Here is a 25,805-nt window from a genome sequence, read left to right as displayed (position 1 = left end):
GGATATAACATCATATACTTTCAAAGCTAAAATAAATACATCATTTGACATCATGGGACATATTTGTCAAATACTAGTAATCAACGCACAAGTATGTTTTGTCATGGTTCACATTGCACCACATGTGTTAGACTTTTACTTTACTTTACGACTATACGCAATAGAAATTCGGCGGACTGTAACTGTGACTTATTTTAAAATTATAAAATACATATTCAATATGCAAAAATTACAGACTTTTACTCTTTTTATATACTGGACTGAATATATAATACTACATATATATCAATGATACAAACATCTCACATTTTTTCTTCTTGATTTCAGGATACAAGAAAGCTCGGTTTGGTGTATTGTGTACCTGAAAACTGTGATATATCTATAGTTAAGTAAGGTAAATATTTTTGTTAGTGTACACACATATGTATATATATATATATATATGTGTGTGTGCGCATATCTGTATATATGTGTATAATAATTATATGTGTACACACACACACACATACACAAACACACATATATATTTATAGTAAGCAATAAATTATGTTTTTATTTAGATTGTTTTGTTACTCTTAATTTACAATTTATATAGCATGTTAATTCATAAGGAATTTCTTTACAATACTTCTCATTAATATATTTCAAAAGTCTACAATTATATTTTTTATATAAGATAACAATGTTAAATGCATTCATTTACAATATAAATACATACATAATCGTATTTTAAAAAGAATCAACAAAGTTTGAAATTGGCGCGGATGCGACTGATAGTTAACAATTTTGCCGTAGGGGTCGTTACCACAGAGGATGAAATTCCCGCGATACGCAGAATGATGGAGCGTGACTCGTAGAGTGAGTGGGGGAAGAGCGTTTATTTTAATCGCCTATATCGTTACGTGACAGTGAAATGGTCGCTTGGAGGGGATAGTCTCCTACCTAGAACGATTAGCTGACTTTTCGAAGAGTGGGGGTTGCTGGCTCACGTGTTTTCAAACGTGCTGCGAGATGAGGTCCAGTTCGTATTTGCGAGGATTGTGAGCGACACGATTTCGGTCTCTACTAGCGTAACCATCGCGGAGTCTCGTCTCGCGAGTGTTTTATATCAAATTCGTATTATAGATCGACGAACCTACATGAAAAGTTTTCAAGTTGATCGAATAATCATTTCTCATTTTTTTATTCGTTTAATAAAAATATTACAAAGTGCATTAATCTTTGGATAAAAAAGAATCGAACTTGTTCGCGTGAGCTGTAATTTTTTACAGTTCGAGTACATTTTGTTTTTGCCGCCCTTACGTATAGGGCAATCATATCATTTTCTTTTAGTTTCCTTTCCATTTTCGTTTCTTTCGTATTTCTTTTATTTCTATCGTTCGAAGTGCGAAATATGAAACAAACGAGCATTCTTACCACATTAGTGGTGTGATTCGACGCGTACAAAGATCGAGAGAAAGAGAGAGAGAGAGAGAGACAGACCTTTCTTAATAAGAATTTTACGATATAAAGAAGACGAAATGGAAGAAACATCTACCGAAAATGCGAAAGTTTCGGACTCTGGTTATTCAAACACGTGCAGCAACAGCCAGTCGCAACGAAGGTATATCAATTAATTTTTTATATCTGTGTCTATTTTTGTTATTTGATCTATTCGTACAAATTCGTTTTTTTTTTTTTTTCTTTTTATTTTTCTGTTTTTCTTTTTCAATATGGTTGCCAAGAATGTATGTAACATGATATGACAAATACACTTATTATTATTATGATTAATGTTCGTACGAATTAAGGACTTTTATGTATCGATTATTGTAATTGAATATTTTGTTTTTCTTTCTTTTCTTTCTTTCTTTTTTTTTTTTCTTTCTAAGAAAAAGTTGTAAAGAGATAAAGTATCGTATATCGTGAAAAATGACGAGCCGATATTTGAACCCCTCAATATGACGTAGTTGATGATGATGATGAATAGTTGCTTTCAAGTTCTTCATATTTATTAATGTGCTATCATATTTATAATTTATTTTATCGTACACTTTACAAAATCATTACTTAATTAATGATCGATCGATCGATCGATCCAATCGATCTTTCTTTCTTTCTTTCAATAAATCATTATATCCATATTCAAATGAGATATCATTATAGCAATACAAAATTTATGTTTACGTTTTTATTACGAAAAAAAAAAAAAAGAAAAAAAGAGAGAAAGAAAAAAAAACTCGTATTTTTCACTTATATTCTCAAATTATATTTTATTTTCGTAGATGTAACAAATTAGACATAGATTTATGTATCACTTAAACAAATTTTCTAATTGTTGCATTGACATGTTTAATTGTATTAGATGATTAGTTAGATTGTAAATCAACGTGACTTCCGCATTCGAGGAGTCACGTTGGAAAATATTTGTTACAAATCGTTAGTCGAGAAAATGATGTAATAATTACAAATCAATTGTGTTGTAAGAATTTTGACAATTTTTTATTATTTAAATATATATTATTTTTTTTCTAAGTATATATATATTTTTTTATAATTTTTATATGATATAATTATATAGTTATTTTTATATATATATATATATGTGTATATATATATATATATATAAAATACAAAATTAACTAACTTTGTTTTCATATATACCTATGATATAGAGTTGATAGTTTACATGTAAACAATTAGTACAGATAAATAAATAATCAGGACTCTGTAAACTCTGTAACTAGTCTCCGTTATGTATGGTAAAGGATACTTGGCATTGACACGAATCCTTCGTACTATAGGTGAGAGGTAGACAGAGAATGTAATGATAGAGAGGGATAGAAACTCGTACACTACGGTTAAGGCTAACCAGTCTCTCTCTCTCTCTCTCTCTATCTATCTATATATATATATCTATCTTTCTCTATCTCTAACTATTCCTCGACGTAACACTTCGATTGAATTTCCACGTTGCATTTAGCTCACCTATGCAGATATTGCAAAATGCAGTGAAAACGGGTCAATCTAAACGTGATCCACGTGTAAGGACGTAATTGATGTTATCGAAAGTAGGTTTGGAAAGTTGATTTAGGAAAATGTTTTTAGTATAATATGCACAAAAAAAAAACCGACCAAAGATTTTTGTTTAATAACGATAATAATAATAAGAATAATAACTTCCCATTGCACAATTTTTTTTTATAATGTTTCACAAGGCCTCCTTTGTATTGGATTTATTCTCGGAAATGTCTTGAAAGACTGTATACTTTGGCGTCTTTGGATATAACATATCCATAATAATAATAATAATAATAATAATAATAATAATAATAATAATAATAATAATAATAATAATAATAATAATAACAACTAATTTATACACATTGAAACACAAAAATAGTTATACTATAAATGCATAACTTTGTGAGGAGGTTTCTTGACCCATTTACATAATATAGATCTCAATTCTACTTGGTATATGTCTATAGAACTGATTATGAATGAAACTCAGGTTCAGTCCTAAATATATAACATAGTATCATAGTAATAACCATCTAATAATAAGTATTTTTCAAACTAGTTGAATTGTTTCCTTTATATATATATATATATATATATATATATATATATGTATATATATATGTATATTATTGTATAGAATCTATTATAGCGATGAGTTTATTTTAAACACTCAATTATAGTCACGAATAGAATCCGAGATAATTCAAAGGAAACAATTGCTTTATGTGCACGCGATATATTTGGTTGACATTACGTATAAAGCTCAAACCATTGCAGATTAAAATAGATAAAAGGATTATGAAGTTATTTTTAACTGTCTATTGATGATAATAAATGTATATTTATAATTATTTTTTGTAAATAGCCAGCAAAACAATTTTTCACAGCAAAAATTTTCGTTCCTTAATCGACTTCATGATTAAAATTTTTCGCAAGAAAATTTTTATAGAATTATAAAATTATTATAGCTTTATTTTTTTCTCTCTCACAAATATACGATTCCCAATTTTCATGGACCGAGACTCCTCGCTTGTAATGCATATTTTAAAAAGAAGGAGGGTTAGGTTGAATAAAAAATATCGTTTAATTACTCTTTTAAATTTCTTCTTGATTGAAAATACATTTAATTAAGATGTAAATGTATTTACATCAGATACACATAATGAGTCGTATGGGAAGAAAACAGACTTATTTTTTATTTTTATTGATAAACGTAAATTATTTATTTTCATATTTTGATATTTAACGCGTGGGAACGTTTATTCTGTGCTGATAAAATGCATTCATTGTTTGAATATTTTTGATCGAAACATTTTTCACGGTAACGTTGTTCTTCGAAGACATCCATAGAGTATTCCCAACAAAGTGTTTATAAAATTTTACTTCGTTAATTTCTTCAACTTTTATTTATTTTTTTTTCAAATGTCCTTGATCGTTCAAACCTTCGACATAATAAATTGAAAGCATCAAATCGATCGACGAATTATCGGCCCTCCTTTTATCTAACGGCGTAGGAGTCACGGGGCTACGAACGTGAAACCGTCCTTATGCAATAATTTTTCTGGCTCCGTGAGGTGCAACAAATGCAGGAGACCCGTGTCGGAGCTTATTGATAGAGAAAATGAGGACAGTGAAAGGCTAGAAAGAACTCGTCGTAAGGGCTGGACCACGATCACGTTTGCCAAACATGTGATCGAAGACATTTTTCTAAATATCAAACTGGTTTACAGAGATTTTGTGTCAGCAAGTAACATGATTTTTTCGAACCTGGTTCAATCGGCCAATAGGACGAGGCCGTTTCACCACAGCTTTAGAATATTTCCTTTCCCCATCTTAGCACTTAGTATTCGCACGAAGTTGATCTAGGACGAGGAAGTGATTATCGAATATTTCTTAATCCTTCGAATGAGTTTAAAGAATTTATTTTATTATTTTGTAACTTTTTTTATGTAGAGTCGTGGCATAATTTATCTATTTCATAATTGCATGAGGTGATCATGTCTCGTATATATTGTTTCATTTCACATTTGTATACGACAGACATTTGAAAAGTTCACGGTTTTTCTTTCTTTTTTTTTTTTTTTTTTCTTTCTTTAAATGTATATTTTATTCTCAAATTGAAAAGTAAAATTAAGAAAAGCCGCGAACTTTTTCCAATGGTCTTAATATAAAAATAATTTCAAATTGTTATATATATATATATATATATACATAAATTTGAAATTATACATATATATATTTCTTATTTTTATATGCAAAGATATGTTAAATATAGATTGTCACATTCTATATTAGAATGGACAAGAATATCTCTTGGAATCTTTTGTATAACAAAAATATATTAAATTTAACCTATATCAATATTAGTAGTTTCAAATAAATCTTATTTTTTTGTTAAATATAAGATAAAATATATCTTAAGACGAACAAAAAAAGTCGCGAATTTTTCAAATTGTCCTCGTAGTTACTATTCAATTGTTTTAACAAAATTCAAACTATTTTACTAAAGTAATTATTAATTTTTATTTGGAGCTAACATTTTATCGTTAATATTTATAAATATTTTGTTGATGTAACAAATGATAAAAAATAATAATGTTATTTTATTTCTTTTTCTTTTTAGTAGCGGCAGTTCGATATCCAGGAACAGCAATCGTTCGGAAAGCAGTGGCTATTGCGGTAGACATCCTTCGACCTTTGGCTCGAGGTATCTATTCTTTTGAAATCGATTTTATACATTCGTCGACCGTGTATTCGAGCATTCAAATGTGTCGCTCAAAGACTTCTATAAATACGAAGAAACCTTGTAACATCGTCTTCTTACAATGGAAGAGGACATTCAAGATCGACGAACGTTCTTTTAAGTCGTTTTTACATATATATATAAGAAGAGAAAATTCAAACGATAGTTTATGCATAACTCTTTAATTTAATAATAACTACGATTAATTCTTTCTAAATTAATAGATAGTTGCCTGTAATTTTTTTTTTTTTTAATACATACACAGATACATACGTGTTTACAGAAATATACGTGAATTCGAAATTGTACCTTTTATGACGTAATTTTATCTTTCGTATTTAAAACAAAATTATATGTACATAAAATACGAAATTCTTATACTCGGTGAACATTAATCTTTGAATATAAACTAACAATTAATTTTATGACAGAAAGAAAAATCTAAAAAAAGACATACGAGTATATATAACATGAAAATGATACGTGTCGCGTTATATAGAGACTTACAAAATAATTAGTTGAAATGAAATACACGTATATGGATCGACGAAAAAATAATCCATTGTAAGTTAATTTCATTCGATGAAAATGACTCGACTTTGACATATGATGTACATATGTGCATACAAAATGATAAGAAAAATCATTGCAATGATGTGTTCGCATACCAAGAAAGAATATCTTATTTGCTTTAGCTAGGAAGAAGCTACAGCGTCGTAAACATTAACTCACACGTGTCGTGCCACGTGCCTTTCGTGTAGTCGCCAACGCAGTCCAGAGATATACTCGTCCAGAGATATACTCATTGTTGCATAATAGAGATAAACGAGAAACTATAATAAGAAATGAATCGTTTGGGTTTTCAATGATCGTGTGCGTGTGTATAATTATAATAATATATATAATTGTCGACTTTTATTATTATATATTTCATTACAAATGTCGACTTTTCCTTAAACGATAATTTGATACCATCTTTTTTCTTTCTTTTCTTCTTTAGAATCAAACGTAATTTTATGATCTATAAAAATCATCCATTTTATCGTCTACGTGATAAAGTACTTTAATCTTTAATTTTTTTCTTTAATCTAAATTTAAACACGATGACGTTCATGCACACGTGTGATGATTTAAAACTCGTTAAGAAATAATCTTGAACAATCAACGTGTTTCATATATTTATCCTATTAAAAAAAAAATCTACATTCTAATCGCATCTAAGAGACTTTTCGACTTATCATTAAACGATAATTTAATACCATATGTTTTTTTTTTTTTCGTTTTAGAATCAAATATAACTTTATGATCCATAAAGATCATCCGTTTTAAAAGATTATATAATAAAATACTTGAATCCTTGAATTTTTAATCCTCAAATCATTAAGGAATAATACTAAATAAGTAAAAGTCCTGTGAAAGAGAAAGAAAGAAAAAAGGGGAAAAAAGAAAAAAGAAATATCTTGTTTGACGTTCTAATAGTGTGTAAGCACGTTAAGGGAAGCACGTTACACAATGTGTATTCCGCATTGGGCAGAGTCTGAAGAAAGGTCCATGTAAGAAAGGAACACTTTCTCCAGTATTGCATAATATACTATTCGTGCTTAGCTATTACTGTTATGTCGAGCCTTTATATCACGATTTTTTTTTCTAACCATCCTTTCCGGGAGAAAGCTATCGAACTATTACGAATAAGTAGACTTGGTTATAAGAATTCTCATCCGTAGGTAGACAAATGCCGTTTAGAAGATCATTCTGATAGACTCTAATAGATTTATTTCTATCTCTAAACGCTTTTCGATCTAAACGTTATCATGATTTTCATAAGAACGACAAAAAAGATATATCATGGAAATATATATACAGAGAAGGAGAGAAAGAGGAGGAAGATTAAAAGCTATTAATATTTTTTTTCTTCTTTTTTTTTCTTTTTTAGCAGACATCACGTTTGCTCGCACGCGTTCGATACATTTTATACATTTTCTCAGAACAGCCAGTGCGTGTGCATGTATATGTACTTTTATATTTATAACGTGACTTATCGGTATGTGATAACGTTATTTCCTCCTTTTTCTTTTCTTTTTGTTAAAATTACAAAAAAGACACAAGAATAACCAATAATTATCGTTAAAAAAAAAAAAAAAAAAAAAAGAAAGATGAAAAGAAACCATGAAATATGTATCGAAATATATTTGCAACGTGATAAATTTCTTTTGGATTTTTTTTTTTTCTTTTTCACGCATTTCTATCGCAAATTTGAACAAATTTATTATATGACGATAACCATCACGTGATTAATTAATAGAAATAATATGAATAAATTAATTACATCTATACACGCACACACATTTATTTATTCTTATGTTTTGTGTATAGATAAAATTTATTTTAATATTATATCTAAATACATGTGTTTATTATCTATATGAATCTTAGTAACGAGGCACTCCCACAACCGATCAGTAAAAGGAAGGATAAAGAATACAAGAAGAAGAAGTCAAAAACGTTTTTGGCTGTTAATTCTGAGGCAGAGATTACTCTAAGAAGTACTGGCACACCGCCGGATAATACATCCTATAATCTCGTCACTTCAACGAAACCAATACTTGAGAAACAAACAGGTTGGTTACGATCGAATTATACTGGGAAGAGTGCACGTTACCACAATTTTCATTTTAAAAATTATTTTTATCATCGGGAGATATATTTACGGATAAAAATAAATAATTATTAATAAGTTTAACTCGCAATTTTTCATTATCTTTCTTTTTGCCGGGAAATTATATAGAAAGAAAAAGTGTGACTACTTCGTTCGATCATATACACACTTCTTTCACTTAGTTTTCATCGTCGTGATACTTTATTTTTTCATTTCTCACGCTTCGTACTGTTTATTATTAATTTGATGAATATTTTTCTAATTTTTTTTTTTTTTTTACAATATCGTGAAAATGTACACACACACACAGGTCCACACAGATAAAGTGAATTTAATGAAATTAATAAAACGTATGTTGTCTCTTTAGAACTCGATACAATTCGTTTTAAATATTTTTATTTTCTGCTTCTTTTTTTTCTTTCTTTCTTTTTGTTTGCTTGTAATTTATCTGAGCCCAAGAAATTTTATCTGGTTACGTGCACACTTCACCAGTTGATCAGACAAGTCTTACAATTACATTCCAACCATAAGTCTTCGTACGATTTCCCTATAGGGTTACCCTTAGTCCGTCTTGAATATATGATTCCTCGAGGTGTCGTTTTGATCAAATATTAAACTATTATTTTTGGTTTAAATTAATAAATTTATTTATTTCGAAATTAAATCGTTTTAAATATAAATTATATTTTCAATGAAAACTATATTGAGAAGAAAAGAAAGATACAAAGAAAATGATTTATACCAAGTGGAAGATAACGTTAAATCCAAAAATATCATTGTGCATGATTGCCATTATCATCATTATCACCATCATCCTATTTCTTGGAAAACAATTTATATCCGTTTGGTCAAGTACCGTTATATACTTGCAGATGGAGCGGGATCTCTCCCTCACGAATGTTCCTTTTACATAACTCAATCACGCGGCCAACATTTACGTAATTATTTACATAAGTTTTAATAATAAAGCGTTTTACACAAATGATAGCCCGATGGACAGTTATCTTCAATGATCAACGATTCGGACCACATTTATTTGTTATGAGGCCTAATTCTCTCTCTCTCTTTCTCGAAAAATCGATATCAAAATAGATTCGTTGCACAATCTTGTTCTATTTCATGTTTTCATTATTATCCTTAGGAAAAAAGAGAGAGAGAGAGAGAGACCCAGATTCATTATTTAACACAATATTATCCACATATGACAACGAATATATATAATATTTCAGATTATTTATACTTCACATTGAATTACATATAGTATTAAGTGATATTGGTCAACGTTCGAGGAAACAGTATTATACCATAAAAATCAAATTGATATAAAGACCCTTGAGGATGAGCTTAAATGAGTTTGATCACCCTGATTCGGTTTATTTCTCCGTTTATCAAGACGCCTGGTAGAAATATTTTATATATATTTACGAATAATTATATCGGACTAAGGGACCTAAAATGTGATTAATCTATCCTATATCGATGAATCACTCTAACTCTTGTTGCATACTATACGTGGATATCTAAATTTGAGTTTTTAAAAATTCTCAAAAATCAATGCTAAACATTTTTACGAAATTATAAAATATATAAAATAAATAGTATGCTACTTGAGGAAGGGGGAGAATGAATAATGTGTCCCACAATATATACCTACATACATACATCCATATATTATATAAATCATTCAGGATAAAGGTCTATACACAAAGTATATAACAATAGCTTTTGTTAACGTATACGAGAAGAAATAGCAACTGTAGAATTGGTGGATGCAACGGATCCAGGCGAACACAACGGCGATACTCTGACAGACAGTCCGGAAGCAGGACTTGCTTCTCGGACGAATCTTCTGGATGATTCAAGTTCACAAGCAAATGTTAGTATTCATCGCAAGTTAGCAGGAAGACTCTATTAGTAACACTTTGGTAAAAGGGGAAAAAGTATAGACGATGGGAATTTTTTTGTTAAGAATAATTTTTACGATATTAGACAGGTTTTAGGGTCCCCAAGCATGATCGAGGAACATATAACTTTCTCTGTACATATTATATTTATATACATACCTATATATTTAACACGGATGTATGCTTTTATCACGTTGATGGTTTATCGGTGCCTTCTTCTTTTGCGGTGGCTTTATTTCGATATATATGGACATAGGGTGGTAGTGCTCCGTTTTAAAGTACGGAGAAAAGTGGCTTTGTGCTATGGAATGCCACAAAATGTCTTTCAAATGTAACGTACATAGTATATTTAACATAACAAAACATTTTTCGATGGGTAACGTATTTCTTTATCTTACTATAAATTTCTTCGAAAAAGTAATTCGTTCAAATGACACGTATATGACGTTTTATTCTTTAATTTTATGTCGGGTTACAATAATACAGTGTTTTCGAATCAATCTAATCTTTCATATTTGCAAATGTGGAAATTGAAGAAAATAGAGCTTCTCTCGTGTGTATTGAAATATGTAATTACATACAATCGTATCTACATCGATTCCATACAAAAATATACCGATATTACGAACTTAGCGTAAGGCATACAAATTAATTTCAGATATCTACCATACACGAACCTTGGACCGTGTTCTATCACGAAATGTAATTCTACGAGCGTTAACTACTCAGGGGATGATGTATTTCTTCGTTTAAAAATTTTTCCTTTCTTTTTTTTTTTTTTTTTTCTTTTATCTATCTCTTCGACAATAGTTACAAATGATAAGCCTTTTTCTCTGTACACGGCTTATTATCATAGTCAATGTTATATTATACTACTATAATTACTCTAAACGTAAATGCGTATTAACAAAAATTATTAAAGCCTGTATCTATCAAAAATGCCACCTCAAAAAAATGTTGCATGTGTCTATCTCTTTCTGTTGTTAGTAGAGTCCTCCGATAAATCTTAATAACACTTAACAAACAGAAGAGTAACCGTAAATTATAAAATAATCTCGTGAGGTGAAATCAATTGTCTTGTAGAATCGATTTTACCGACGATATTCGAAAAAAGATTTATATATAAATATACGTATATAAATGTATATATATCGTGAATCGTTTCTAACAAATGTTCTCGTACTCTCATAGGATGGATTTTGCGCGGTGATATCAATGCATGACGGCCTCGTGCTGTACACAACACCCTCGATATGCACAGCTTTAGGGTACCCCAAGGACACGTGGATTGGTCGTTCTTTCATCGATTACGTACATTCTAAAGATAAGACTACATTAGCTGATCAAATAACTAGTGGTATAGCCTCGCCTCAAGAGGATCGTCCAAAAGGTATGATTTACTTTTTTGATTCAGTAGTCTAGACATATGATTATAAATACTGAGAAGGTCAATTAGATGTCAAACTTTTATTTAGGAATTAATGGAAGAAGAGCAAGTTTGTTTTGCGGATTACGGAAGAACGTCAAGATTGACAACAATACCTCAAACAAAGATCAAGAAAACGCAAGATCCAATCTTTACCTTCCATTTCATTTGACACTGACCTTTCGAGATTTTCGTGATCGAGCTGTCGAGCAACAACCAAGAGCAATGTTTCTAGTCGTTACTGCTCAACCTGTGCACTCAGCATACAAAGGTACCGTAATTTTGTAGATTACGAAGATTTCTTTCGAGACTATAGGGAAAAGGAAGAATAGGGTAAAAGTAAGAACTTCGTTCAAAGCAAAGTTAATATTTGCCGTATTAAACGATTTATCAAAAGAAAGCCTTGTCTTCGAAGGATTGACCTAGAGATGAAAGATAATGACCTCGACTTTTGTCATTTTATCATTCTCCACAGCACCAGAAGAAACTATAATATCTTCGATATTTACAACCCGGCATACTGCAACCTGCCACTTATCCCATGTCGATCCTGACGTTGTCCAATACTTGGGCTATTTGCCTCAGGATATGATCGAACGTTCACTGTTTGATTTTTATCATCCCGAGGACCTGCCCTTCATCAAAGACATCTATGAAACTGTGAGCATGAACATTCAATACACAAATGAAAACTTAAGCTTCGTTTCGTTATATTGTTTCGTTATATTCGCTACATCGTTCATGAATTAAAAAAGAAAAGAAAAAAAAAAAAAAAAACAGAAAAGAAAGAAATTAAAGGAACAGACAATTGCGAACAAACAAGCAAGATTATTTATATTTTGAAAAATTGTCGTTGAACAGGTGATCAAGTTAGAAGGATCTTCCTTTCGATCGAAGCCCTACAGGTTCGCTGCCCAAAATAAAAGCTACGTCGTCCTTGAAACCGAATGGTCGTCGTTTATCAATCCTTGGACGAAAAAATTAGAATTTGTCGTAGGTCAGCATAGAGTATTGAAGGGACCTATGGATCCTGATATTTTTCGAGTACCACCTAAGAACGAATTCGCTTCTCTGGCTAATATCAGCGAAGAGGTACTGAAAGAATCCAAGATCATACAGAACGAGATACGTACTCTTCTTGATGAGGTAGGTCTCTCTATTCATACCGACGTCAATCAAGATCTTCCTCCTCGTCTTATTATAAGAAGGAAATGAAAAATTTAATACATATAAATTGAAAAACTTGTTTCATTTACGTCACGGAATATTCTTAATAAAGTACATATAACGAAACACTTATAATAATTAGTAAAGGAAAGGTCACGCAAGACAGTGGTATTTCGAGTAAGATGACATTTTTTAAAAATAAGTATATCTCATGTTCAAATCTTTTCTCTGTTTATCTTTCATCCGTACGAACGTAATACAGAGCATCCAAAGGACATCAGATATTACCGAACACGATGTCTCGAGAAGGTGTAAAGACCTCGCGTCCTTCATGGAAAATTTACTACAAGAAATGAAGACACCGGCTCTTGGCAAGGATACTCTAGCTGCGGACGACAGAAGTTTTTCGGTGACTATTAAGCCTACGTTTTAGTATCGCCGACACTCTTACCCAATTTTGCTAGTAGTACGCTAAGCTGTGCTCTGGTGGTATGATGTTAGACATATTTACTACTATATAGAACCACGGATTTTTCTATAACAAATTCACGTGGTCAAGTAATTTTAAGTTTCGCACCTTTACATTAGTATCACACAAAAGTAAAGCACAATTGAAACGATATATTTCCGGTACATACATATATATATATGTACATTATGTACATCAGAGATATATATATATATATAATGTATACACTTTGGAGTTACATAAATAGAAGATAACAAAAAGATTTCTCAATCACCAGTTATTTATCAACGTATAATACGTGAAAAAAAAGCATAAAAATTCGAAACTCGTACTAAACGTCATTTGATAATAATTGTATAAAAGTAATAATGTACCGTAAATATGTCGAAGATATAATTAAAATCAATGGAGAAAAAGAAGAAAGAAATTCTTTAACAAGCATCCGGATTAATGAATGACGTTCGCTTATGAATCAAACTAGATACTTATAAGAAAAAATTTCTTTTTTTTCTCTACGCTGATCTTACGTTATTCGCATGATATTAAATGTAACGAAAGCGAAACGTAGCAAAGAATTTATATCGATGTATCTCTTCAGTAAGCAATTAGATACTTTTCGATCGCAATATTATCACCGTTTGTACAACGCACACATATATCTCTATCTATTCATCGAAGTAATTTTTAAATTGGATTAATTGTTCGTTCATTCATCACGACGATACGATATATAATCGAAATTTATCGGTCTCGATCGAAAGATTCTTTCTGCTTCTGAATACGATGTATCGTAGAATTTTCTTAAAGAGATTGATGAACTAAAGAAAATGGTGTAAGGTGAGTAAGGAAGCAGCAAAACAAATGAAACGGTTGCAGTTGGTGTATTTTTTCTATATTTAATGGATGGTTATAAAAAAAAAAAAGCACTCAAACAAGAACAGGTGCTTCTTACAAGCTATTTCTCAATTAGTGATAGGGTGTTTTTGCACGAGAATATTTGCTATAGTAACGTATAATGTGGTGTAGTGGTAAGCAAGAAAAAAAAAAAAACACAAAATCTTAATAAAAACCTACAAAGTTATTTTGTACATAGACACAGACAAGGTGGGCAAAGAAAATTGTGTAGGGCCGGTGAAGGATAGCGTCAATTTCAAAACCTTGTAGGCACGTTGTTGGTAAGTCTTCATCTTTTTTTTCACATTCAATATATTATATAATATAACAATTTATAACACATACAAAGCCTTTATAGACCGAGCTCGATCGAGACCATTGGCGTCATAGAGCGATGTGATTTATTAGAAACAAGTGACCGATAATCATCGAAGAAAACAAACGTAAATCTTATTGTTCCGTAGTAACCCATAGAATTTGTGTCTCTAATTTAGACACTATAGACGAAATATGCCATTTTTTAAATTTACACGTAATCGAAGATCCTCGTAGCTCCAAAACTACTTCTTCTCACGTCATCCAACTCCGCACCTATATCCTGAATTTAGAGATATAACGAGATCCATGCTTGAACTATTTTTAAGATCGATAATTTTCAATCGTATTAGAGCATGGAACAATCACTTCGATAATTGTGTATTCGTCTCAGTGAATCGTAAATATTTCGATTCGATGCAACTGATCCTCTAATTTTTTTTTTAAACAATTTTAACAGACGTTTCCGATCGTTGAAACGAAAGCTAATATTTCTTTCGGCGTACGAGTAAATAGATCATTTTTTTTTTTCATTTCTCACGATCTATACACGATTGAGATCCTTCGTTTGATCATTTTATTTCGACTTAACGAACAGAACGCATTTGTATGTATGTATAACTTGAGATAGTTAAACGTTAACGTTAAAGACTATGGGTATATTCGCCCACTTACAAGGTTTTGAAACTAACGAGAGAGGGAGAGAGTAGATATGACGTTTGACGAATAGATTTTAACCCTTTTAACATTATACGAATCAATAACAAAGAGATCGCATTGAAATCCAACGAATAATTCTCGATCATTTGTTAGTACTTTTGATACATCATTGTAGAACGCTATAGGCATGATACTCGTTATCTCTCGCAAAGCGGTTTGTAATTTTTATCACGGAATTACTTAAAAGATTAAAGAAAAAAGCGAAAGTGTGAAATCCAGAAGGAGAAAGAGAATGGTAAAGGATCTCGTAAAATAGTATTCTATTTTTGGATCTCGATTGATCATCGTTATAGTCAACAAAATGAAAGAATTAGTATATACTAGAAGTAGTGTATATATAAATATACGTACGTGTATATATCCTGTTGGTTCTTAAATGAAGAGCATGTTTGTAAATATTGGTGGACTCACAAGAAAATAAAAAGTCCTAACAATATATATGGTCGAAACACAGGGACAGGCTTGCGGACGGATCGCATAGAAGCAGGTTCTAACGCGTATTACAATATCACACGCGTACTTCTAACAAGACTGACTACTTTTGAATCGAGCATATTGCAGTACAAGCGCAATGCAAAAAAATGACGATGACAACTCCTTTCTAAGTCACTACAATATACTTGTGAAGGGATCACGCAATCCCTTGTTACAGGAGCACGACAGCGTAATGCTTGGTGAGATATCGCCTCATCACGAGTACTACGACAGCAAATCGTCTACGGAGACACCACCCAGTTACAACCAGCTCAACTACAATGAAAACATCGAGAGATTTTTCAAGAGCAAACCATCGGTTGCAATCACGTATGGTAGCGACGAGGAAATATTGAATTTGAGCAACGACGAGGGCGATAAAACTTGTCCGACCTCAACAGGTACTACATACATACAACTTTCGTTCATACTACTTTTTTTTTTTTTTTTTTTTTCTTTATTTATCGTCGATCTTCATCGGAGATAACGAATTGATTAATCTGCTTTTACTTTCAGTGAGAAAATGTATGTCACCGATAAATGGAAGCGGCGCTAGTGGAAGTGGAAGCGCTGAAAATCTTAGCAACGGTTCCAACAATTTACTTAACTCTGTTAGCAGGGGTAATACTTCCAATACCACAAATAGTAATACCACTACTACGACGGAGGGTTTCAAACAACCGACTCTAACGGAGTCATTGTTGAATCGTCATAATGCGGATATGGAGAAGATGATGATGCAAAAGCATCGGGAATTACGATCAAGTATAAAGAACAACGATAAGTTAAAAGATATGCGTATAAAAACGTCGATCGAGAAGATGTCCGTGGATCAGAATAATTATTACGTCGGTCAATGTCACGGTGTCAAAAGAAGTGGCAGTCACAGCTGGGAAGGTGATAGTTTCAAGGTCAGAACCATTTCTATGGTATCTCATTTTTTTTTCTGTTCGTTCATTACTATCGACGCGTATTTTATAATTTTGTTTTTATTTTTTTTTTTATTTACTTTTTTTTTTTTTTTTTCAAAATATATTAGGTTTCGAAACACGATGAAGTTTCCAGGACGAGCACTGCCGGTCCATTGCCAACGAATGTTACTACTACTGTCGCGAGTACGAGCGTTGATCAAACATCCACGATGTTTCAAAACAATGGGAATATCAATTTGTGGCCGCCCTTACCTGTAACTGCACCATCGGCAACTCCTATTCTATCATGTACTTCGCCTCAAAAGTAATTTTCTTACATATTTCTATCCCAACACATTCATATAAGATTCACTTTATATATATATATATATATATATCCAACTTTTTTTATTTTCATCATAGTGTCAATTGTCAAGCTATTCCAAGGATTCCAATGATTCCACAAATGATACCTGTATATTACATGCCTGTACCACAACCGATGGATACTCCTATACCAACAACAAAATATTCTCAATCACCAACAAACGTTGCTCATCCATCGTCATCTTTGCCAATGCCGCAACAAAGTCCGTATAGTATGTATCAATATGTAATCATTAATTAATAATTTATGTTTCGATACATAGAAATATATATACGTTTACATACCTTTTGAGACTATTTACGGAAAATCGGGAACATAAAGAATTTATAAGAGGAATGTAGTGTTTGTTCCAGTACCGTATGTCGCGACAGCAATACCTAATGTTATGTATCCACCGGTGATCGGTACTTCTGCTCCTGGAACGATGATGTATCGACCTTTTTTAATACCCGAACAAGCTCCTATGCCACACGAAAATAAATCCACAAATAAATGTATGGACAGAAAACGACCAGCTAGTCAAGCAACAAGCATCAAGGCTGAACCAGGCAGCATTATGGCTATGTCCGAATCATCGAAAAAAGTATGCCTCTTTGTTCTTCTAGTATATTTATTCTATTTATTGGTTTAATGAATTTATTTTGTATTTTTCGTATCGTAGATGTTATCCCCGGGTGAGCTATTTTCTTCTTGTATCAGTAACGACGGTGGTTGCTCCAGTGTTGTGGACTTACCTACACCAATAAATAACAAACAACATAGGAAAATTGATTACAACGGTGACGAGTCTAGTTCTTCGAGTTTTTATAGTAGTCTCCTTTCTAAAAGTAGTGAGAGTAGTTGTAATCCTGATCAAAAGGCAGTTGAAGAAGTTGCAAAGGTATACGATTATTTATATATATATATATATATATATATATATATATATATATGTTAATGGCAAAACGTGGAGTAAAAATATATTAACAATAAAAATTGTTTTCTTATATGTGTATATGTAGAATTCACAACAAACAACAAAAGTAAAACACGCAATACACAGGAAAGATCCACCTTGGTTAGAAGGAGTCCAATTAACACCAGAATTAATATATGAATATCAAATTCATCCAAAGACTTTAAATGAAGTACTCAAAGCCGACATGGATACTTTGAAGAAAATTAACCAACCACTTTTAGTGAACGAACAATTAGGCCAACTTTATTTTGATTTGGAACTCGAAGGATTTGGAACAAAACTAATACTCGAGGATGGAATAACTTCTAGCGAAAGTGATAGTGGAAGCAGTAATAGCAGTTGGATGGGTCTTACATCTCAGGTTAGAAATAACTTTATTACTATTCCAAGGAGGTTTCCTATGGAATCGATATAAAAACTTTTTATCGGTATCGTATTATTTATTTATTTTTGTAAATGAATTCGCATTGTGTTTTATTCACTATCCAAATGCATTTTTCAATTTTCGTATTCGAATTTATCGTAACTTATTTTTGTTGATATATATATATATATATATATATATATATATATATTCATGTGTGTATATGAATATCAAATAGCATAGATCCAATTAATATATGCTTACTATAAGGCATTCGTACGTAAAAAAAAAAATTGACGAAGAGAGGATACTTCTCTTATTTAACACAGCATGATCAAGAAAGAATCTTCCCCTTTTTATGAAAATTTTTATTGTACATACGAATGTCCTATGATGAGTGTAAAATCTTGATACATAGTCCCATACTCGTTTCTTATCTTTATCTACGAGATAAGATATACTCTAAATTTTCAAGTTAACCCATCCATTTTTTTTTGCATCTAGAATATGAAAGGAATGAATGAAATTTTTGCTTTTAATGGTAAAGAGATAAAGTTGTATTGCATATCATCAGTTCCAATTATTTACATTTTTTAATGACGATGGTCAGAAGCCAAAGTCGTTATACATATAATTGCAGCATAAACAAAGAAGAAAAATGGTGAAGTATGCTAGACGGATGATGATTCATGAGGAAAACGCACCCTTCCCGCCACCGTTACCTTCTTAGACAGTATCCTGCCAGCAAACATAGCAATATCAATTTTTTGTGCATTTCGATTTCTGAAAAGATTAATTCTTTAATGAAATTCACTGAAATATTTTTCAATCACAATGATACCTTCAAAAACAAATGTTCTTATACGGGCACCATACGATTTTTCAGCACAAAAAAACGAAAAGAAATGGAAGTGGTGAGACTTTTCATAGAAATATTTTCATACTATTCACATTTATTTTTATTTTTTTAAAACTGTTTTTAGCTTTTAATGTACATATTTTATAATTACTTAAACATTGGACTCCAAAGCTATATATGATATTTTTTAAATTATATCAGGGGAATATGTCCTCGAACGCATTTGACGTTCCGAGTGCCTCGAATATATATGTTATATTTTTAGAAGAAAAGTTATAATTACTTTAATTATTTTATTTAATTAATTATTATATCATAGATAGGAAAAATAGTTGATGAGATATAGTAGTCATATAAGTTAATGATATATTTAAATGTACTTAGAAAATGCTTAACAATTAGTTGAAACACATTGAGTATCTTAAACGTATATCTTACGGTTAAAATTATTATCTATATAAATTTTAATATTATATTTTCATTAAAAAAGAAGGATATTTTTTCTGTTTATTAATATTTAGTATTCAAAATCTATTTCCAATTAATCCGTTTGTATTTAATTTTGCGCGATACTATATTTTATCGTATTTTATTATATTTTAGAGTAATATTATCATGTTTTTTTTTATTATATTAATAGAGAAAAAAGAGAATTAATCTCTAAATTATTTATAACTTTAATCGTATATGTAGAACTTTTGCTTTTTTTCTACGAGCAAATATTTGCATGATATGATGCATGATGTTTCGTAAACGCTTACATAAATAAAATTACGTTGAAGGTACGTAATGTAAAATTAAAATACATATAAGTAATATTTTTATCGTTAAAAACAAAAGAAGAGAGAGAAACAAATATTAAGAATACTATTTTCATATATGTTACGAGCATATATATCTGATATGATTATATTTGTAAATTATACAGGTATTCTTTTTCTTTAATGACAAAAAAAAATAATATCAAGAAGTAAATATTTTATATACCATTTAGTTATAGATGCACAATAGCCTGATGATCATCTTATTGTTAACTTGGTGTATTTGAAAAGTACAAAAAATATTTTGTTACCAGCTGTTTGAGTGTTCCTCTTCGCAATATGTAAATTTTCTCTTCAAATCATTCAATTCAACAAATGCATTATTTCGTATATATATATAGTATCAAACTTTTTTGATCTAATCTAAAATTGGAATAAAACATCCTTAAAGATTTATTTGATGATCTTAGGGATGTATACTTTATTTATTAATGAAAAAATGAGAGTTAATCATGGCGCTGGATTCTTCATATATCTTTTTATACGCTTTTATAAGAATATTGTTATATGTATACTAGATTATTTTTATTATAGAATATATATATATTATATATATATATATATATATATATATATATATATATATATACAGCTCTTTCATTATACAAAATATTCGAATGTGATAAGATTTTCAAGTGTAGAATCCAGGACATGATTTTTTTCATATTTTAATAATAATAAAAAAAAGAAAAAAAAAGTTCGTTATAGAGTTAGCACAAAACAGAGTGGTGTGTTTTTTCAATACACCAATTTTTTAGCTTTTCGAAAACGCGCAGACTACTGATATATTTTTTATCCATATCATTTTTGATAAATTTAATTGATTTATTTATAGCTTAGGAAAAGAAACTATACAAAGAATTCCATGATCTGTATCAATATTTCATCTTTATATTTAAATTACAAGTAAATTTATTATATATAAATTTAAGGGAGATAACGATTTCATAGAAATTATTTATTTATTATTCGAATATATAAATGTGACGAAAATGTCGAAAAACATCGCGTGGAAAGAAGTTATATGCTTTTTATAAAAACTTCATTCATTCAAAAGTCAAATAAAATAAGTTTAGAAAGATGTAAGTGTATATAATAATATAAATGATATAGAGATTTTTATTAAGAAGATCTGTAATTGTGCAGTCTGATTTCTTCTATAAGTACAGACAAATATATTACAGTATTCGATTATCTTCTTCTTGTACAATTTTTATCCTTATATATATACGATATAAAATCGTAGCTTATATTTAGATACAATTTTTCACGTAAACTTTTGCATTTCAATATATCAATCCTTAATAAATACAATCTGCACGAAAAACACAGAGCTTTGAAGTAAATTAATAAGTATTGAAGTATTTGTTGTACAAATATAATTTTGTAAATATATAAATTATATATATATATGTATATGTATATGTATATGTATATATATACATATATATATACACGAGTGTATCTAGAATTATGTCCGCCTTCAAAGTGTCTTTACTTTTCATTAAGAACGAAGAATACATTTTTTTTTCTTGTAATATTATTCATTCTTTGTATAATCCTTCTTATTGTAATAATGTACAAGTGTATTCTTTTTTCTTTTTGGCAATTCATAAATGGATCTTTTTCTATTCTTATAAGAAGATCCATCACAATCATAAAAATTCTATAGCTATATTGGAACAAGTGAAAAAAAAATCTTGAATCAAATATGTTTTAAGCCTTAATAAATAATATACATCTATGTGTGATACACAAAAACAATTATACAATATAGAATAATTAATGAACTCTATTGTGAAGACATCACATGTTACGTTTATGTGACATTTTAAGCAGAATTTAAATGTATTTTCAAATATACGAATATAAATCCGTCATCCAGAGTTAAAATTTTTTCTAAAGTAGACACTTCGTAATAAGATCGTACATACAATGAGATAGGTGCATATAGAATGATTTCGGATGAAAATTAATAAAAATTAAGATTTTTAATTTTTTCTGTATAAAAAGAAATTAAATAAGTAATCATTGTCATGTTGATGACATTGCTACTATTTTATCATCTTCAATTTCCACTTGTTTGTCAACTTTGAGATCAGTTCTTGCAATCTGTAAAAAAAAAAAAAAAAAAATACGTACGTAATTATACAAAGATCTTTCTTTGCTCTTCAGAACTAAAAGAATCTTTGTAATTGGTCACCTGTATTTGTTGTAAATTTTTGTTAGATCTCAGGAACTTCCTTATAAATGGAGCTAATAGCATAGGATCTAATTTGTCAATATCTTCGGAAGAAATAATACTCACTATAAGACCAATACTTAGAGTGACCAAAGTACCTATTACGGTGTACCATAAGTAACTGATACGATATAATGCCCATAGTTCGCTGTTACATACATCAAAACAAATCATTCATTATTTGCTTATAATGGAATTTTTGTATAAATTGAATTACATACGGAAATGAATTCCCATCCTCTTCGTTCAAGATAGTTTCCGAAGGTATAAATAATAAGAGATTTTCTACTTGAGGAAACGAATACATACATCCTTCGGTAGTAACAGGTTTCTCGTCGAATCTATCTCAAATCATCGTCATATAAGAAATTCTTTATTTTTATTTATATTTTGTAGGAAAAATTACTCACTTCATTTTTCCACTAGCTATAGCTGTTTGAGCTGTTAGACTGATCCATCCCATAAAACCACAACCAGCTAAACCGCCGATAAGAGCACCCTAAAATTATTATAAATGAATGAAATAAGTAAAATATACTTCCAAGAAATATTGTAATAACAATATCAAAAATACCTTTGCATTTACCCAGGGCAATAGAACCCCCATAGTAAAAATACCAAGGGATGGACCATTAGTTATAGAATTTAGACTGACAGACAGCTTTGTCATGAATTAAAAAAAGATCATCATTATACATATTTATTTAATACTCGAAATATTTATCAAGATATATCAAGTATCGTTTTTACCGATTCTTTACCTGCAAAACATGCAATCCAGTTTTTTCGACGACGAAAGCGAGAGCCACGCAAATTGCTCCTACGATGATGACAGTAAGTTTCATGAAAATATCAGCAACTCTAGGAGTAAATCCTGTTTTACGAAATGGCTTAATAAAATCTTCTAATACGACCGCTGCCATAGAGTTCAAACCAGTCGATAAAGAACTATAAATTATCGAAATATGATCATTGCTGAGACGTTTAATTTATTAATATCATTATTAATTTATTAAATGATTGCGTCTGTAATACCTGAGAGCAGCGCTGAATACTCCAGCAACAAATAAGCCAGGTAATCCAGGATAATCTCCCAAAACGTTCATAACTAAAAGTGGTAAAAGCTGATCCTTTGTACCAGCCAGCTATAATTGATCAATCAATGAATTATTGTGAGAAATTGAATAGAACAGTGAATATAAAAATAGTTTTATTACCTTCGTCGTCAATGGATCACATTTATAATACCAAGCATATATTAACATGCCTGCATATCCACACGTTCCCATGATTAACGAAACTCCGATAATGAAATACCAGAGTGCCCTAAAATCAACAAGTAGCTCTTTGTTCTATTTGAAATTAGTGGAAAAACATGATTTCGTTAAAAATTTTGCATGTACCTTCTAGCCAAATGCAAAGTAGGTAACGCGAGATAAAGCTGGATTGTGTTTTGACTGATTGCCAAGCACTGCAACCAATGAACAAATCCTCCAATTACAAGTGACCAAACTGTGTGTCTTGTCATAGGACTCCAATCGAATCTATTTTATTTGACAGAAGATAAACGCATTTTTTAATATATTTATTTTTGTACATATTAAACTCTATAAAATTTGAAATTTCGAAATACGAACGCTGGAAATTCGAGTCTTTCGGAATCCCGATTTCTTCTTAATACAACCGATAATCCGCCAATATCCAAAGTGCCTTTGATCGCGATCAAAAGCATCGATCCGAACATTACGAGAGCTTGAATGAAATCGGCCCAGACCACTGCTCTCAATCCACCCTGTAAGCAACATAATTTAAACATAATTTATACAAGCAAAATTCACAAAAAATTCAAATTCTTACCATACAAGTATAAAAAATGCAAACAATGCATACAAAAGGTGTGATGATATGGACATTGATTCCAGTTACTAAAAATGATGAATGAATCAATTAAAAAAATATTTCGATCAAATATTTTAATTGATGATTATACATACCTTGATTAAAAGCTAATGCTGGTACATAGATAACAATGGGTAGATAAACTATCTATATAATTTTAATATACAAAAATTAAATAATTATCAATTATTTATTTACATTACTACAAAATATACAAATTACTCACCATACTGATGGAAAAAAGGAAGGATCCTAATAATCGAATTTTTTTATCAAAACGCCTTTCAAGATATTCATATGTGCTAGTGATCCTCAAATCATGAAAAACAGGTAAAAATATTTTCGACATGATGAAGCCCGTAATAATCAATCCAAATGAGATGAAAAGATAAGTAGTCCCATAAACATAAACCTCAGTTGGTATACCCAATAAAGAGATACCTAAGAAACAACATGTATATGCAATAATTAACACATTGATAGATGAAAACCAAGATAAAAAGATTCTTGCTAACATTCTACCTGATATAAAACTGGCTATCAAACTCGAACTGATTGGAAATGTCTTCATGTTTCTACCACCAACCAGATATTCATCCTCACCCGAGATTTTTTTGATAAAACCAAAATAAATACCAACAAAAGCAGAAACTAAAAGCATCAAGACGAAAACAGTATAATCCGGGATAGCAAAATTTTGCATGGACTTGTTAATTTCTTGGACCGTCGGCATTTCCGGAGCCCAGTTCGTCAAGAGGTCATCCGCGTTGTCTTCCGAGGCCATCTTCTTACAGAACGGTATTTCGACGATTTGACGCCTTTTTGGCGTTCCTGCACGTTCGAAAAAATTTCTTTTCTTTTTTTTTTTTCTTCACAGAAAAATGATCTTTAGTACGTAGTTACTTATCTCTTTAACTTTGATCAAGACCGTATTGTACTGTAATCTTTTTCTTTAACAGTACCTTTTCCATAGATATTTCTTATTGAACAACGATGCTCAAATTTTGGATGATAACATTTTTGAAAAAACGATTAAATGTTACTTTGGATCTTTGAATACTGATAAATTTTTTTAATATCGTCAAAACACTAAGCTCTTGAAATCATGGAAGAAACCTAATCCATCCTTTGGCAAAGACATACTACCATGTATCGCGAGCCCGGAATAATCCAAAAGCTCTTGTGTGACTTACATACATCGGCGTTTTACATATAGCCGTTATCATATACATTACGATTGTGCCATTGCGACAATTTTCTCGTTAAGCGAACAATGAGAATTAAGTACATACGTTTAAACGACAGGGGGTATATATTCGTGAGTATCGCAAGTGGATAATACGACCTAAATTTAGTAGTAGCAGTAGGATATGTATTTGGTCAGATTGAGGACCACGATTCAAGCTAGTCTTCCTGTTACGAGTTTCCAACATCAAAGATTAGTTAACATAATACATATAACTGTTCATTCGACGATTAACAAAACATAATTATTGAAAGTAATCGTTCATAGAAAGAAATTTATTTGAAAAGTATTTAATGAATTTTTTTAATAGATTACTTCACAAAAAGTATTTAAAATTCCTCGTGAC

The 25,805-nt window shown here is 30.4% G+C and overlaps 2 protein-coding genes across 6 annotated transcripts; one reads left to right on the top strand and one right to left on the bottom strand.

The window, feature by feature from the left end:
- Window positions 1-321: 321 nt before the first annotated feature.
- On the top strand, window positions 322-21,952 carry LOC122627935 (period circadian protein). 5 transcript variants are annotated; one of them, XM_043809603.1, is made up of 18 exons: window positions 322-394; window positions 796-1,603; window positions 5,627-5,710; window positions 8,180-8,364; window positions 10,148-10,278; window positions 11,498-11,696; window positions 11,782-12,003; window positions 12,208-12,392; window positions 12,594-12,878; window positions 13,162-13,308; window positions 15,950-16,172; window positions 16,288-16,682; window positions 16,811-17,007; window positions 17,106-17,281; window positions 17,412-17,653; window positions 17,732-17,950; window positions 18,072-18,389; window positions 19,033-21,952. In XM_043809603.1, exons 2-18 carry the CDS (start codon window positions 1,521-1,523, stop codon window positions 19,120-19,122), a joined length of 3,381 nt encoding a protein of 1,126 aa, XP_043665538.1. In that variant the 5' UTR covers window positions 322-394; window positions 796-1,520; the 3' UTR covers window positions 19,123-21,952. The 5 variants fall into 5 exon arrangements, with proteins under 5 accessions (XP_043665538.1, XP_043665537.1, XP_043665536.1 ...); XM_043809602.1 differs by having other exon boundaries at window positions 15,926-16,172; window positions 17,424-17,653; XM_043809601.1 differs by having other exon boundaries at window positions 15,926-16,172.
- On the bottom strand, window positions 21,174-25,714 carry LOC122627936 (sodium-coupled monocarboxylate transporter 1-like). The gene is made up of 14 exons (XM_043809606.1): window positions 24,736-25,714; window positions 24,440-24,654; window positions 24,309-24,360; window positions 24,172-24,239; window positions 23,952-24,106; window positions 23,718-23,858; window positions 23,532-23,640; window positions 23,350-23,459; window positions 23,076-23,262; window positions 22,889-22,975; window positions 22,725-22,813; window positions 22,536-22,655; window positions 22,276-22,462; window positions 21,174-22,184 (listed from the first exon to the last, which is right to left on the bottom strand). Exons 1-14 carry the CDS (start codon window positions 24,995-24,997, stop codon window positions 22,107-22,109), a joined length of 1,860 nt encoding a protein of 619 aa, XP_043665541.1. The 5' UTR covers window positions 24,998-25,714; the 3' UTR covers window positions 21,174-22,106.
- Between the last annotated feature and the right edge of the window lie 91 nt (window positions 25,715-25,805).

Source organism: Vespula pensylvanica, chromosome 3 (genome assembly GCF_014466175.1).
Source record: "Vespula pensylvanica isolate Volc-1 chromosome 3, ASM1446617v1, whole genome shotgun sequence".
NCBI lineage: Eukaryota > Metazoa > Arthropoda > Insecta > Hymenoptera > Vespidae > Vespula > Vespula pensylvanica.
The sequence above is the reverse complement of the archived record's forward strand: the minus strand, read 5'-3'. Positions and strand labels throughout refer to the sequence as shown.

What these genes read in the sequence shown, in the direction of transcription:
- LOC122627935 (XM_043809601.1), top strand. Translation starts at nt 1,521, where the DNA reads ATGGAAGAAACATCTACCGAAAATGCGAAAGTTTCGGACTCTGGTTAT. An exon ending in GGGAAGGTGATAGTTTCAAG is followed by an intron (nt 16,683 to 16,810) that starts GTCAGAACCATT and finishes AAAATATATTAG; the next exon opens with GTTTCGAAACACGATGAAGT. An exon ending in GCCGCAACAAAGTCCGTATA is followed by an intron (nt 17,282 to 17,411) that starts GTATGTATCAAT and finishes AGAGGAATGTAG; the next exon opens with TGTTTGTTCCAGTACCGTAT.
- LOC122627936 (XM_043809606.1), bottom strand. Translation starts at nt 24,997, where the DNA reads ATGGCCTCGGAAGACAACGCGGATGACCTCTTGACGAACTGGGCTCCG. An exon ending in AGCATTAGCTTTTAATCAAG is followed by an intron (nt 24,240 to 24,308) that starts GTATGTATAATC and finishes CATCATTTTTAG; the next exon opens with TAACTGGAATCAATGTCCAT. An exon ending in GTGATCCATTGACGACGAAG is followed by an intron (nt 23,460 to 23,531) that starts GTAATAAAACTA and finishes GATCAATTATAG; the next exon opens with CTGGCTGGTACAAAGGATCA.